The sequence below is a fragment of the Onychostruthus taczanowskii genome, unplaced genomic scaffold (assembly GCF_017590055.1).
Source record: "Onychostruthus taczanowskii isolate IOZ18803 unplaced genomic scaffold, ASM1759005v1 scaffold30, whole genome shotgun sequence".
Taxonomy (NCBI): Eukaryota; Metazoa; Chordata; class Aves; order Passeriformes; family Passeridae; genus Onychostruthus; species Onychostruthus taczanowskii.
The window spans coordinates 7,998,525-8,013,524 of NW_024500350.1; the positions used below are offsets into that span (position 1 = coordinate 7,998,525).

Consider the following 15,000-nt stretch of genomic DNA (forward strand, 5'->3'; position numbering starts at 1 on the left):
AGGGTCTCAGTATGGGGGCGGCTGTGGGACATGGCTTGGGGTACAAGGACTGTGATGTGGGGGGGTCGGGGTGGGTCTGGGGTACAAGGACTGTGATGTGGGGGGTCTGGGGGCTGTGGGAATGAGGGGCTGAGGTTGATGCTTGGGAGGGGGCTGCTTGTGGGGCTGGGTCTGAGGCTCTCATTCAGGGGGGAAAGGGCTGTGGGGCACAGGCTCTGCAGGGCTGTGTCACCACACACTGCCCACCGCTCGGGGGTCCCGGCTCAGCCCCTCACACCCTCGCTGTCCCCTGCCCACATGCCCAGGCCGGCACCATGGCACAGGTGGGGCACAGGGTGGATTACCTGGCCGGATTCTGCTGCCCGGTGGGGGGGCTGGTGGCGGGCAAGCCGCGGGTGCTGTGCCACGAGAACGAGATCTACCTCTCCAACGGCACCGAGTTCGTCTACGTGTACGACCAGGAGGGCAAAGTGCTCAAGGTGAGGGGCTTGGCAGGGTGGGGGTTCACTGTGCCCCCCATCCCATGGGGACATCCCTTAGACCTGCCCCCACTCCCTATCCCTGGATTCCCTCAGTCAGCATCCAACAAGCAAACCCTACAAGCAGCACCCTTTGCCTTGGGGTTTGTTGGGGTTTGGGGGTGCTGGCAGCTGGCCCCTCTCCCAGTCCTGTGGGACACACATTGGATCAGACTCCAGAGGCTCCAGCACAGGGGCTTCTCTCTCCCCTCTCCCCCCAGGCCTGGCTGCTGTCCCCACTGTCACAGCGCCCTGACTGACACGCTGCTGCCTTTGTTAATTTGTTCTGATTATCATTTCTAAGAAATCCACCGCTGTAAGAGCGGGATCTGCCTCCCACACTGCGCTCCCGCTCGGCAAAGTAGAGCACGTACCCTGCTCCCTGTTTTCCTTCCCCTCAGGGAACGGGAATGACAGGCTGCCTCAGCCCCTCTCCCAACCCCCTGCCCGGGAACACCCAGCTGGGTGCTGCCCAGGGATCCCTTTGTCCCTGGAAATGGCTTTGGATCTCCCTCGGCAGGGAGCCGCCTTGTCCCTGCCACCCCTGCGGGTGCCGTGGGCGGTGACATTTGGTTGTGTCCCCCCTGCCAGGCCGTGTTCCGCTGCCCCGACCAGGTGTGGCACGTGGAGCTGCTGCCCCAGCCCCGGCAGCTCTATATCCTGTGCGCCCACAGCGGGATCTACTGCGTGTCCCTGGAGCAGCAGAGCAGGTGAGCAGGGGTGACCCCATCCCTGGGCTGCCCTGCCTGCCGTGTGAGCCTCTGGATCCATCTCTGCCGGCGCTAAAAGCTCTCCTGCAGGAGTTCGCTTCCCAGGGCCAGGCAAAGAGGCGGCCAAGGCGCACGCTGGCTTCTCCCCACGGCTTGGCTCAGAGCTCTTCCCTGTTTTCCCAAAGGTTAATGGAGCAGACGGACGGCGACGGCCAAGAAAGCAACGGCCCTTCCGGCGTCTTCCCGGTGGAAGCGGACGCGTGCATCTTCCCCGACGCCGGCCTGAGCATGTTCACCCTGCTCAGCACCTTCGTCATCACGCTGGCCCAGGACGAGGGCAAGTGGTGGATGCGGCTGCACGAGCTGCCGCGCCCGGAGCAGGACGGGCCCCCGTACCGGCAGGTCAGCCAGGTGGAATTCTGCCCCGGGAGCCCGCCCGGGGACGCGGGGGACGCGCCGCCCTCCTGCTTCCTGCCCGTGCTGTGCTGCGCGGCCGCGCCCGGCACCCAGGGGCTGTGGTGCTCGGGGGGCTTCGTGCTGGAGGAGCCCCTCTTCAGCCTCCTCTTCGGCATCGACGTGGCCATGCTGGAGTCACCCATGATCCTGTGCGGCTTCCCGGACGGGCAGCTCTGCTCCGTACCCCTGAAAGCCCTCAGCTCCTCGCCCGCCGCCGACGGCTGCCGCGACGTGTCCACGCCGGCGCCGCCCGTGAAGATCCTGCACCACCTGGAGGAGCCCATCGTGTTCATCGGGGCGCTGCGCACCGAGCGGCGCGCGGCCGACGACGACGACGCCGACGACGCCGAGCCGCCCGCGGGCGAGCCCGGCTGTGACTGCGTGGTGGCCGTGGGCCACTACGGGAAGATGGTGGCCGTGAAGGCGGATCAGCGGGAGGAGGCCACGGTGCCGGAGCTCAGGGAATATTACCTGCGAGGGCCCATCCTGTGCGCGGCCTGCGGCAGCGGCTCCCGCATGTACTACAGCACCCACTCGGACATCTCGGCCGTCGACCTGGACTGGGCGGGCGACTCCTCGGACCCCGAGGACGCGGAGAGCGGCGCCGGCGTGCTGCCCCCCGTGCTGTCCCCGGCCAGCCTGAGTATCTGTAGCGTCGTGGCTCTTTCCTTGTCCTCTCGGGCCTCGGAAGGTACTGGGGGCAGCAGGGTGGGAGCTCACATCTCCTCTCTCCAGCTCCATGTGGGTTGGGTGGGGCTCCATCTTTCATCCTTGTTGGCTCTCCTTGGTTTTGTCAGTTGTTCCTGTCTGTTGTGATTCCTGCTCTTCCCTGCCCATTCCCAGTCCCTCAGCTTGGCATCGCAGGAACTGGCCAGCCCTGGCAGCTGTGGGCTCCCTGCGTGGGGCAGCCTGAGACAGCCCCAGGCCAGCTCAGATCAGGCTTGCTCCAAAAAGGAGGTGTTGGACTGGCTGCCCACAGAGCTTTTGCCACCAACAGCTCCCCTGTGTGACAACTGGTGCTGCTGGCCTTGCCTGGGGAGAGGCAGGCAGAGGGTGCTGTCCCCTCTTGGGGGTCTGTGTCAGTGGGGTGTGCTGTGGTGATCCGTGTCTGTCTCCATCATATCCCACTGCCTTGGAGAGGCAGTGCCATGCTGCTCCCTGTCCACCTCAGCCATCCAGGAAGGCCTTGCTCCCTTCCTGGCCCCTGATCCGCGCCGTCTGTGCCCGCAGGGGAGTCGGAGCTGTTGGCCCTGTCGGCCAAGGGCCGCCTGGTGTCCTGTGGGCTGTGCAGCCCCGAGGAGCCGGACGTGGAGCTGACCCCTGCTGAGATCGGCCGGAGGATCAAGGAGCTGCTGTCGGGGATAGGGGACACCTCAGAGAGGTAAAGGTGGCACCAAGCTCGGGCTTGTGCAGGTCATTGCCACTAATTAATTATGGAATCACAGAATGGTTTGGGTAAGAGTGACCTTAAAGCTCATCCCATTCCACCCCCGTGGGCAGGGACACCTTCCACTATCCCAGATTGCTCCAAGCCCTGTCCAGCCTGGCCTGGGACACTTCCAGGCATCTAGGGGCAGCCACAGCTTCTCTGGGCGCCCTGTGCCAGGGCCTCACCACCCTCAGAGAGAACAATTCCTTCCCAATATCCCATCTAACCCTGCCCTCTGCCAGTGGGAAGCCATTCCTCTTTATCCCTCATTCCAGGCCCTTGTCCAAAGTACCTCTCCAGCTCCCTTGGAGCCCCTTTAGGCACTGCAAGGGGCCCTAACGTCTCTCTGGAGCCGTTTTTTCTCCAGGCTGAACCCCCCCATCTCTCCTCGAGCTTTTCTCTTGGAAAACTGCTCCAGCATTTACCTTTCATGGCTGGGAAGCCCCCCCAATCTCGATAATATAAAACCAGTGTTTGAGGGCAGCCCCCTCCCATGGCACAGCCACCCCCAGCGCTGTGGGCGGGCTGGCAGCGGCAGCCATGGCAGCAGAAGGTGGCACAGGCAGGGTGCCAGGCGCCTGCCACGCGTGCCAAGCCGGCAGTAACAGGCAGGGCAGGCACATGCCTCCATCCTCCGTGGCTGGCTGTGTGTGGGGAGGGGCTGTGGGTGAGCCCCCCCCTCCATCCACAGGGGAATTCCTGAGGTCTGGCTGTCCAGAGCCACTCCACAGGGTCAGCTCTGATGGGAACATGGATCTGTGGCAGAGAAGCTGGGGGTTTCCTGTGGTGGAATCATGCCAGGAGCAACTCAGCTTGGCAGCATGCTGGCGTCCCTCCCATTGTTTCATCCCTGTCACATTGTCCTTGCAGAGTGTCCTTCCTGAAGAAGGCCGTGGACCAGAGGAACCGAGCCCTGGCCAGCCTGAACCAGGTGATGAACGTGAGCGCGGCGCTGCTCTCCAGCCACGAGGGCCACAAGCCCATCGCCTGCACAGTCACTGCCAACTGGAGCTGCCTCCTGCTCCAGGACACCATCACCATCTCCTGCTTGCTGGAAAACTGCAGCGAGTACAGCCTGGAGGAGGGCTGGACCCTCTGTGTCCAGCTCCTGACCAGCCCCTGTGCCTTAGAGGAGGAATCCATGGATTCGGCCACCACCTTCACCTTCCCCATTGACCAGCTGCTCCCTGGGAACAAGCGGGAGCTGACGCTGCCCCTCGGCCCCGCTGCGGACACCAAGCTGGACCTGCCTCTGACCATCTCCTGTGCCCTCTACTACAGTTTACGGGATATTTTGGGCAGTGGCTCCGACTCCTCCGAGGACCTGGATGACTTCCTGCCCGACGACTCGCCCCTGCTGTCCCCGGACAGAGAGGGGATCTGCCTGCCCCTCAGCCAATGCACCATTGACATGCTCCAGTGCCTCCGTTTCGGGAGCAGCCCCCCCGGGCCCAACGCCCCCCCTGCCCCCTCAGACCCTGTGGAGACCTTCCTCAAAGTGTCCCAGGAACAGACTGAACCCAAGGAGGGGAAAACCGCAGGAGAGGAGAACCTGCCCCCCTCGGCAGCGTCCATCCGAGTGTCCTCGGAGCTGCTGAAAAGTGCTCTCAAAACCTCGGAAACAGGTGGGTCCCTGGAGAGGAGGATCCTAGGAGTGACAGAGAGGCTCCTGGGGCAGGGGTGCTGGCAGGGTGTCACTGTCACAGCCCCTCCCTTGGGTACAGAGGTTGTGTGACCCCACTGCCCCACCACAGCCTCGGCACATGTGGCAGTGGCATGGCTAAGCTCAGCGTGTCCCAGTGTGGGGGGGTCCAGCCCGTGCTACCTCTGCCCCATCTGGGGCTGCCTCGGGCACACACTGTCAGCAGTGTCACATCTCTGCTCTGTCCTTTGGTCCCCAGATGTCCCAGTTTGCTGTGCCACCCTGCGCTGGCTGCTGGCTGAGAACCCCGGGGCCGAGGCGCTGAGCAGCACGGAGGTGGCATCGGTGTGTGGCATGGCACCTGACGGTGGCCACGTCCAGCTGCTCGTCCGAGAGGCAAGGAATGGGTTAGCCTTGAGCCAAGGAATGGGTCAGCCTGCAGGGAAGCTCCCTGTCCCAAAAACCCAGCTCCTTCCTGGAGCCAGGGGGATGAGTGGGTGCATGGCCACGCCATTCTGACCCTCTCCTCTGGGCTTAGCAGCATTCCCAGTCCTGGGTTTCCCAAAGGCTGTGGTCATTTCCCTCCCTCTCCACATGTTCCCATTACTTTGGTTCTAGAAAATGCACTTGGATTTGGGTTGTAAATCTACTCCAGGCAAAATTCCCCTCTAAAGGCACAGGGAAAACAGGGATTTCTGCCCACTGTCCTGCCTGACCCCACCTGAGGGACCCCCATGTACCTGGCACAGGTGGATTTGCACCTGAGAGCTCAGATGTCCCCCGGGTGATGAGTGACAGTGTTAATTCTGCCAGGGCTCACCTGGTAGCACTGGGCTGGGGGCAACTGCTCCTGGGAGGGTGGGAGGGTTTGGGGGTGTGTGGAGCCTTCTGGGGAACCTGGTGCCTGTGGGGAGGGGTTCTGGCCCCCTGCTGCCAGAGATGGTGACACTGCTCTCACTGTCCAGGTGGCCATGAATGACCTGAGCCCTGCGGGTCCCATCCAGGCTGTGGAGATCCTGATGGAGAGCCCATCCCTGGCCCACATGTGCAGGACACACCACGCCGTGATCCGGCGCATACAGGTACCCCCCTGGGGCAGGGGCACACCAAGTGACCCTAAGCTCCCTGCAATGGAGCCTGGTGTGCAGTGGGGGACGTTTCTGTGGCACCATGCTGTGACAGAGCAGCACCACTGGGGCTGGGGGTCCCCAGACCTGGGGGTCCCAGGTTTGGGGCTTGGGCTGCCCTGAGACTGGGGCTTCCCAGGGCTCAGGCTCCCTGAGATTGGGAATTCCCAAGGCTTGGGCTTCCAGGATCTGGGGGCTGCTGGAGCTGTGGCTACTGAGGCTGGGACTCCTAGAGCTGGGGGTCCCTGGGGCTGGGGTCCCTGGGCTGGGGTCCCTGGGGCTGGTTGCTGCCAGCTCCCCCAGCACCCTCCCTCCCTCCCTTGCGCAGGCGCTGGTGCTGGAGCAGGCGGCGCAGGGCTCGGGACCCCCCGACCTCCGCATGCAGTACCTGCGTCAGATCCAGGCCAACCACGAGGTGAGCCCCCCGATCCCCTCCCCGTGGGGACCCCAGCACCAGCCCGTCCCTCACCCCTGCCCCCCTCCCGCAGATGCTGCTGAAGGAGGCGCAGACCCTCCGGGACCAGCCGCCCCCGGGCGAGGAGGGGGCTGAGGGCTCTGCCACGGCCGAGAAGCTCCTGAACATCTACCGGCAGCTGCGGAACCCCAGCCTGGTCCTGCTGTGAGCGGGGGGCGGCCAGCCCGCCCCAAACCCCGCCGGCCGGGGTGGGGGCCCACGGCAGAGCCCCCCACCTCACCCCCCCCCACCAGAGCAGGAGCGGGGCCGGCGGCGGTCTGGGTGGGGGGTGTGTCTGTACGTGTTTCGTGGTTGTGTTGTCGGCAGCACCGGGGGCGTCTCGGGGCTCCGGTGGCGGAGCGGGGGCTCCTGGGCTGGCCCAGCCCTGTCCCGCCGCCCCCCAGCCCGGCCAGGCCGGGGCAGCCCCCCGGGGCCGCGCTGTCTTGTGGATCCGTGGTAGTGTAGTGGCCGTGCCGAGCCGGGCCGGCCGCGGGCTGAGCCCCCCGAGCCGCCTTCAGGGTCAGGACAAACAGGGTGCTGTGCCCGGGGGAGCCCCGTTTTCTGCTGGGCAGGGGAGGGGGTCTCCGCTCCCCCGTTGTTTCTATAAATGATCTCGTATCTCCATGCTGGTGCGGCGTGGTCCGGCCCCGGCCCCTCCCGCACCTCTCCACTGTCTGTAACTCTGTCGTCTGCCATGAAAACGATCCTGTTGCTCACCCCGTGCCTGGCTCTGTTCCTTTCCATCCTCCCCGAGGGTCCTGGCAGCTCTCGGGCTACCCCCCTGCTCCCCCAGCCTGGCAGAGGAGTAACCCCCTCGGGCTCCTGCCTGCAGTGGCTTTGCTTTGCTGACCCCCGGATCCCGTGCGGCACCCCTGGGGGTCCCTGCATCCCACCGGCCCCCGGATCAGCCTTCCACGGAGTCTGTGCGCTCCTGGGAGGGAAACAGGGCTGGATCTCGATGCGAAGGAGGACACGGTGGTGCCCCGGTGCGATCCAGGTGACTTTAATGCCATGAGTTGCGGGGGCACAGCTGCCACGGACGGTGCCACCGCTGCCACCACCCCACTTTGCCAGGGTCAGGCGGGTGCCTGTGGGGGGAGGTGGCCGCAGGGGGCTCCGGGGGTCAGTACTCCCAGAGCGTGGCCCGCAGCACGGACTCGCTGTCGGCGCGCAGCGTCCCCGCAGGGTCCCCGCGCAGGTACCGCCCGTTCTTCCCTTTGATGGCCACGCGGCCCCGCTCCCGGAACTCGAAGAAGAAATCCTCGGACAGGTCCCCGTCGCTGCACACCGACCCGCTGCTCGCCACGTACCAGTACTTGCCCCCCTGGCCTGCAGGGAGCCCATGGGGGTGTCAGTGCAGGCCGGACGGACCCCCAGGGCCACCCCACCCCACAGCTCCCCTCGCCCACCTTGGATCTGGTAGGCGCCGTCGCTGAAGCTGATGTGGAAGACGTCGTAGACGGAGCGGTTGGAGTCGAGCAGGTTGGAGCCCCGGTGGTAGCAGACAAAGCCGTGCTCCCCCCGCAGCACCAGCATCGGGCGGTTGATCAGCTTCAGAGTGAACTCCTCGTCCTCCCCTGCACAGCACCCAGGCCTCAGCACCCTGGGGCACCCCCCGTCCCCCCTGTCCCCCCCAGCACTCACCCACGGTGTCGCTGACGGCTGCCAGCTGCCCGTTCCTCTTGGTGCAGACGTAGCGGCCGTTGCTGGCGCGCAGGGCCACGCGCCGCCCGCGCCACTCAATGTCAAACATGGTGTTGGCAGCACTGGTGACAGAGGGACAGCGTGAATTGGGGGCGCTTGTGTCCCCCCAAAGCACCTCTCCAGCCCACACCGCAGCCTCACTCACATCTCTGTGGCCACGGCCTGGATGCCCCCGTGGGCCACCAGGGTCCAGTAGCTGCCAGTGTTGGTGTGGAGGCTACACTTGTTGGTGTCGCGGTCGATCTGCAGCTGGAAGGTCTCGTGGTTCAGCTCCTCGTCCTGGTTTGCCGAGACATTCACACCTGGAGGGAGAGTGGATGTTGGTGCTGGTCCTGCTCTGGATGAGCACTGCTCGCGCTCCAGCCATCAGCGCCACTCCTGGTCCAGCAACTGGCACTGGTCCTGGCCTGGCCCTGGGCAGCAGCCTCAGTCTGGCCATCATCACCGATCCCACTTTGGCACTAGTTGGCATCAGTCCTACTCCAGTCATCATGAGTGACCCAGCTCTGGCCATTGTCACCAATCCCATTGAGCCGTTGTCACCAGTCCCACTCAGGCCATCAGGACCAGTTCCAGCCCAGCGCATTGTCATTGTCCCATTCCAGCCATTGGCACCCATCCTATTCCAGCCATGGGTATCGGTTCCACTCTGTTGGCTCCTGTCACCAAAACCACTCTGTCCCCAGTCACTGATCCCACTGTGGCCATTGGCAGCGATCCTGCTCTGGCCATCAGGACCAGTCCCATTCCAGCCATTGTCCCACCCCAACCATCACCACTGCTGCCCCATGGCCGCCCTCGCCCTCCCCCCAAATCCTCCTGCGAACAATTGTGCTAATTGGGCTGGTTAATCAGCTTGTCACCGCCGTGTCCATCTGGTCACAAACCCCTATTTATAGCTGGTCCCCCTCGTCACCCGGCACTAAGCTGCTTGGCACTGGGGTGGCACCGTCCCTGGGGGGCACCTGGGGGCGAGTGGGGTCCCTTGGGTCTCAAACAAGGGGTTCTGCTCACCTGTGGTCACGACCGCTGGCTCTACACACGTGTGTGCACACAGGGCATCGTGTGTGGCGTGCACAGGCACATGTGTGAGCCTGTGGATGCAGCACGGAGCATGGCACACCTGTGTGTGTGTGTGCACGTACACACCTGTGCACACCCACAGCCCTGCACGTGTTCACACACACAGCCCTGTGCACGCCCACAGAGCCCTGCACATGCACACACGTATGTACACACACACCCACGCTTTCCCCCCAGCCCTGCCCACCCCCCAGCAGCTCCCACTCCATCCTCACTGACCTCAGCCCCCCCTAGGCAGACAGGACCCCCACGTCCCCAGAATGTGGCTGTAGGAACCCCCCAGGCAGGCACAGCGCTGTGGGGTTACTGCTGTGGGGTCTCCCCCGGGGTGAGGGTCCCAGGGGTGCTCCCACGGAGATGTGGAGGTCCCTGGGTGGGCAGAGAGCGGGCAGGGGGGGGTGTGGGGAGCTCTTACCCTGCCGGATGGAGACATATCTGCCATTGGCCGCCGTGAACACCACCTGGGGGTGACTCTCCTCCAGGTCAAAGAGTTCATCTTTGCCCGGCTTGGAGCTGCGGCCGGATTTGAGGGTGCCGGTGGGTCCGGTGGGCGCCAGGTACTTCCCGTCGCAGTCCTTGAACGCCAACTTGCCGGCCTTGAACTCGAGGGTGTAGCCGGTGCCAGCGCCGGGCTCGGGCACCAAGGTGCCATCGCAGCGCAGGTAGCGCTCGTCGGCCGTGCGCAGGCTGTACTTCTTGTCCTGGAAGCAGAGCGTGATGAGCGCGTCCACCCCCCAGGGCAGGTTGCTGTCGGTGGCGATCTCGTCCTCGTGGGCGCTCAGGTGGGCGTAGCGGCGGCGGCTGACGCTCAGCAGGTTGGCCTGGGGGTGCATGGCCAGGTGCACGGTCCAGAGCTCCCCCTCGGTCACGCTGGGGGCGAAGCAGGACAGCCGGTCCTCGCGGCCGCCGAAGAAGCGCCGGTGCGGGGCCGACTGCAGCGCCCAGCGCCCGTCCGACTGCGTGATGATGCTGAAGCCTTCGTCCCGGCCCGGCTGCTCCGCCTCGCAGCGCACCTTGCCGTCCTTGTCGGCGCCCAGGTACCGGCCCAGATGGCTCTTGAGGAAGACGATGGAGCTGTCGGCTTCATCCTGCTCCAGCGTCCAGATCTGCTTGCGCTTGAGGCTGGGCGCCGAGGCGTTCACCTTGTAGCCGAAGCTCTCGGCCGTCAGGTACCGGCTCTCGCAGTTGATCAACCCGAACTGGATCTTCAGCACCTGGTGGATCCCATTCGTTGGCATCTTCCGCCGAGGCGGGGCGGCCCCCGGGGGCCGGCGGGGGCTCCCCGGCGCTGCCGAGCCCGGGCGTCGCGGCGGGGCCGGACGGAGCGCCCGCGGCAGGGGCGGCTGAGCTGCCCCGGACCCACGGAGTGGGACGGGGCCCCGGGGGGCTGCGACCCGTTCGATTACCCGCAGGTGCGATTAGAGACCGGCCGGGTTGCGATGGGCACCGGGGGCGCCCGGGCGAGGGGGCACCGCGGCAGCCCCCGGCCACGCCACCGTCCCTCGCCGCGGCCCTGTCCTGCTGTGGCGGAGCCGCGGGTGGAAAACTTGGGTGGGAACCCGATCCGGGCCGGCGTATCCGTTCCGATCCCGGCGGGTTAAGGTTACCGGCCCCTCTGATTCAGCAGCGGGTCACCTCCAGCCGCGCCGCCTCCCGGCCAGCCCCTAAGCGCCTTTTCCAATTAGCCAGGCATTTTGATTAGCGTAAACCTTTTATCCTGCTTTGGGGCCCTTGGCCTCCATCTGTCCTGTGGCCCCAAATCCTTCCTGCAGCTGGGGATCGGGGTCACGGACGCCCCCGAGCCCCCGGAGCCAACCCCCAGGGCGTGGGCTCCTTCGGGGCTGAGCCCGCCTGCGGCTCATGGCAGAGATGAGGGTCCGGCCCCTTGGAGGGGGACAGGAGAGGATGGGGGCGTGGGGGGCAGGAGGGGACAGCGGTGTAGGGGACAGTCCCCACTCCGACCCCAACCCTGCTGGGACCCCCGGCCTCGGCCACGCTCCATGGGGACAGGCGGGGACGGGCTCTGTCACCACCCGGGCCCCCCGAAGTGCCCCGACCCCCCGTGCCGGGGTCTGGCCGTGCCGTGGCGATGCCGCGCCGGCTCCCGCCGCCGTCCCCCCGGCCCTGCGGCTCCGGTGTCAGCCCGGTGCCCGGTTATTGTTCCCGCAAACAGCCCCAGCTTTGGTTGCTCATGACTTTTTCATGCCGGGCTGGCGCTGCCCGCGCCGGGGGGTGCAGAGGCCCCCCGAGCCGCGACACCCGAGCCGCGAGCGCCCGGCCGCTGTAACTGACCCCCGAAACGGAGCCGGCTCGGCTTTCGGGCCACGGCGCGGGGGGAATAAGTGGGTCAGGGTCCTGGGGGGCCCGGGGGAGCCCGCGTGGCTCTCGGTGGGTGCCCGCCGGCACCTGCCCGGCAGCGCAGCCGGGAGCGGCATTTATACATCCCGGCCCCCCCGCCCCCCCGGCGGGCTCAGGTTCCTCTCGGGGGGGCCTTGGGCGCTGTCCCACGGGCACAGCGTGTCCCTGAGTCCCCCCGGCCTGGGGACAGCCAGACCCCTCCCCTCTGAGGGCTGCTGAGACCCCTCCGGCCGGGGCAGCGCAGGGGGCTGGGGTGGGTGACCCCTACGGTGGGTGTTCCCCCGATTTCCAGGAGGAAAATGGGGGTGCTGGGCTGCCGGGGGGTCCCCAACCCATAGCACTTGGGGGGGGCGGCTGGCGGAGGGGAAGAGGGGGGTTCAGCTGTACCCCACGCACCCGGGGGGTCAGGCAGGGTCTTGGGGTGGGGATTGTGGTCGGGTCAGGAGGGTGTCGGGGCGCTGATGGGGGGAGCCCCTGCTGGTTTCCATCCAGGGAGGGGTACGGGGCTGTTGCTACCCGGGGGCCCCAATCCCTGGCAGGGCGCTGGCAGAGGGGTGGGGGGGCTCAACCGTGCCCCAGCAGCCCGGGGGTGCCAGGACAGGGGTTCGGGGGTCCGGTGGGGGATACCGGGGACCTGCGAGGTGGGACCTGCCCATCGCCATCCCATCACTCCGCCCCTGCGCACGGGCTGCGGGGACGGACGGACGGACGGACACCGGGCGGCGGGGCGTGCCGGGGGTGGTGCCTTCCTCCTCCTCTTCCTCCTCCTTCGCCTCTTCCTCCCGCCCCAGCCCCTCCCTGCCCTCCCTGAGTCACGGCTGGGGGCGGCCCCGGTGCTGTGTCCGGACGGGGGGTGCGGCCGGGGTGTTCCCCGGGGACCCGCGGGATGCGGCTGTCACCTGCGCAGCCCCCCCGAGCCAGACCCCCCGGGGCCCTCCATGTGCCACCACGGCCCGGCTCGGGGACACGAGACCCCTGGAGCTGTGCCGGGACCCTCCAGGACCCTTGTCAGCCCCCGAGACCATCCCGAGTCGCTGCAGTATCTGTACCCCGACAGTCGCCGTGTCACCCATCCCGGTGGCACAGGGAGCTGCTGGGAAGGGCTGGCCGGGGGTGGGAATCCCGTGGGACGTGGGGAGGGCGACGCCAGCGGCCACCACTGCCGTGGGCCTGAGTGGCACCAGGAGCTGGCGTGGGTGGCTGTGCGTGGGCCTCTGGAACAGCGTGTGGCTGCCTGGCAAGGTACCTGGCATCCTAGGTGGCTACTTGGGCTGGCCCGTGGCTAATGTGACATGGGACATTGGCGATCTGACATGACATGGCTGCTTGACACGGGGTGTGGCTACCTGACGCGGGGTGTGGCTACTTGAATCGCTGCATGGTACATGGCTGCTCGGTGGCACAGGGTGCCTGGTGTGGTGCCCGGACCTCTGGCACAGCTGTGCCTACCTGAGATGGTACATGGCTAGCTGAGAGGGTACACGGCTACCTGATGTCATATGTGGCACCTGACACAGCTCATGGCTACCTGACATGGGGTGTGGCTACCTGACCGCCCAGGACCGCGGGCACACACCTGGCTGGCACTGCACAGGTGGCACCCATGGCCGAGTCCCCCCATGGCAGGGGGCACAGGGCCCGGGCCACCCCCGGGGAAAAGGGGCTCGGGCATGGGGAGCCCCTGCAGTGGGGCTGCGGTGGCTCCGGGGGGGTGTCCCTGGGGTCACTGGGATGTCACCTCAGGTGTGCGGTGGCCGTGGGGGCGGGGGCTGCACAGCTGGGGCTGGGGGTGCCGTACCCGGGAGAGGTGTCACCGCTGGGACACACAGTGTCACCTGGGGGTGCAGGGCACAGCAGGGCTGCACGGGGGGTCCCGGGCCCGGTGCTGTGTGTGGGGGGCCATGGCTGGGGGGTCCCGGGTGGGTGTCACGGGTGAGGTGTGCAGGCCCCACGGGTGGGGGCGCAGGTGGGAAAGGAGGGTGCCAGTGCCAGATGGGGGTGCAGGTGCCATGAATGGGGTGTCCGGTGCCCGGGGTGGGGGTGCAGGTGGGTGGTCCCGCCGGGATGGGGGGTCCGCCGGAGCCGGGGGTCGCCCCCCCCGCACCCCCCCGCCCCATGCAGGTTCCGGGGTGCCGAGGGGCGGAGCCACCCCGGCAGCCGCCCCACGTGGCCTGGGCCGCGCCAGCCAATGAGAGCGCCTGTTTCTGAAAGATCTCCATATATGGCGATGTTCTCGGCCGAGGAGGCGGGGCTCTCGTCCCCCGGGTATAAAAGCGCGGGGCTGGCAGCCGTGCGGTCTCACTCAGCCGGCGGCAGCGGACTAGGCGGCACCGTCACCGCAGCGCCCACAGAAGCGATCCCCGCGCAGCAGGTACCGCGAGGCCCCGCACCGCGCCCCAGCCGCCCCCTTCCCCGCATTCCCCGCGGGCCGGAGTGGGCGGTTTTTACCACGGTCGGTTCCACTCGGCCCCGCCGCGGGCTGCGGCCGAGTAGCGCGTGTCCTCTCCCCTTGCGCCCCCTCCCCCCCCCAAATCCCCGCGACGCGTTGGGATGGTGCCGGCCGTGGGTACAGGCCGGTGGGGGTGTATGGGGGGCTGCGTCGCGATTGGTGGAGGCGGTGGGTGACGTCAGCGCGCGGGAGATTCAAACGGGCTATTCAAATGGAAGAAACCATTGGGGCGCCGTAGCGGGGGGGGGCCGGGCATGGCCCGGCGCCAGCGGCTCCTCCCGGGGCCGCGGCGGGCGCTGACCCGGCCCTTCCCTTCCTCCCGCCGCAGCCTCCGCCATGGAAGAGGAAATCGCCGCCCTCGTCATCGACAATGGCTCCGGCATGTGCAAGGCCGGGTTCGCCGGGGACGACGCTCCCCGCGCCGTGTTCCCGTCGATCGTCGGCCGCCCCCGGCACCAGGTGAGGCGGGCGGGGGCCGCGGGCTGGGCCGGGCCGGGGCGCGGCGGGGGCGGCGCTGACTCACCCGTTGGGTTCCGCAGGGTGTCATGGTGGGCATGGGGCAGAAGGACAGCTACGTGGGGGACGAGGCGCAGAGCAAGAGGGGCATCCTGACCCTCAAGTACCCGATCGAGCACGGCATCGTCACCAACTGGGATGACATGGAGAAGATCTGGCACCACACCTTCTACAACGAGCTGCGTGTGGCCCCCGAGGAGCACCCGGTGCTGCTCACAGAGGCTCCCCTGAACCCCAAGGCCAACAGAGAGAAGATGACGCAGGTACCGTGTTCTCTCCACCCACTGGCCCCCCTCACTCGTTTCCTTCACGAATCTTCCTTGTTACATCTGAAACCTGAATTTTTTGTTCTTCTTTTTTTGTTTTTTTTTTTCTCCCGACATTTTCAGGGTTCTGTTCTCCTGGCATTTCTCCCCTGACGCCTCAGGTTCTTTCATTTGTGTTTCTGCCTGCATCCTTTGGCTTTTTCCTTCACACACCGGGGTTGCTCTGCATGCAGCATGTGTGTTCTAACACGAGTGCACACACCCAGCAGGGGGGGCTTGCCGCTCACC

The 15,000-nt window shown here is 66.8% G+C and overlaps 3 protein-coding genes across 4 annotated transcripts in view; 2 read left to right on the top strand and 1 right to left on the bottom strand.

Moving 5' to 3' along the window:
- FAAP100 (FA core complex associated protein 100) overlaps positions 1 to 7,052 on the top strand; it is a 7,870-nt gene extending 818 nt beyond the window's left edge. The window contains exons 2-10 of one of the 2 annotated variants that reach the window (XM_041409054.1): positions 306 to 479; positions 1,110 to 1,228; positions 1,414 to 2,375; positions 2,915 to 3,065; positions 3,984 to 4,738; positions 5,015 to 5,151; positions 5,721 to 5,837; positions 6,211 to 6,297; positions 6,371 to 7,052. In XM_041409054.1, coding sequence (XP_041264988.1) covers positions 315 to 479; positions 1,110 to 1,228; positions 1,414 to 2,375; positions 2,915 to 3,065; positions 3,984 to 4,738; positions 5,015 to 5,151; positions 5,721 to 5,837; positions 6,211 to 6,297; positions 6,371 to 6,505 — 2,628 coding nt within the window. In that variant the 5' untranslated portion in view covers positions 306 to 314 and the 3' untranslated portion in view covers positions 6,506 to 7,052. Of the gene's footprint in view, positions 1 to 135; positions 480 to 1,109; positions 1,229 to 1,413; positions 2,376 to 2,914; positions 3,066 to 3,983; positions 4,739 to 5,014; positions 5,152 to 5,720; positions 5,838 to 6,210; positions 6,298 to 6,370 lie in introns of those variants that run through there. The other variant, XM_041409053.1, reaches the window with a different exon arrangement.
- Positions 7,053 to 7,360: 308 nt separating this feature from the next.
- FSCN2 (fascin actin-bundling protein 2, retinal) lies at positions 7,361 to 10,763 on the bottom strand. The gene is made up of 5 exons (XM_041409080.1): positions 9,539 to 10,763; positions 8,186 to 8,342; positions 7,981 to 8,102; positions 7,746 to 7,913; positions 7,361 to 7,665 (listed from the first exon to the last, which is right to left on the bottom strand). The coding sequence occupies exons 1-5, from the start codon at positions 10,359 to 10,361 to the stop codon at positions 7,460 to 7,462; spliced, it is 1,476 nt and encodes a 491-aa protein (XP_041265014.1). The 5' UTR covers positions 10,362 to 10,763; the 3' UTR covers positions 7,361 to 7,459.
- A 2,936-nt stretch (positions 10,764 to 13,699) lies between these two features.
- ACTG1 (actin gamma 1) overlaps positions 13,700 to 15,000 on the top strand; it is a 2,687-nt gene continuing 1,386 nt past the window's right edge. Inside the window, exons 1-3 of the mRNA XM_041409081.1 lie at positions 13,700 to 13,852; positions 14,259 to 14,389; positions 14,470 to 14,709. Of these exons, the coding sequence (XP_041265015.1) occupies positions 14,267 to 14,389; positions 14,470 to 14,709 (363 nt within the window). The 5' untranslated portion in view covers positions 13,700 to 13,852; positions 14,259 to 14,266. The remainder of the gene's footprint in view (positions 13,853 to 14,258; positions 14,390 to 14,469; positions 14,710 to 15,000) is intronic.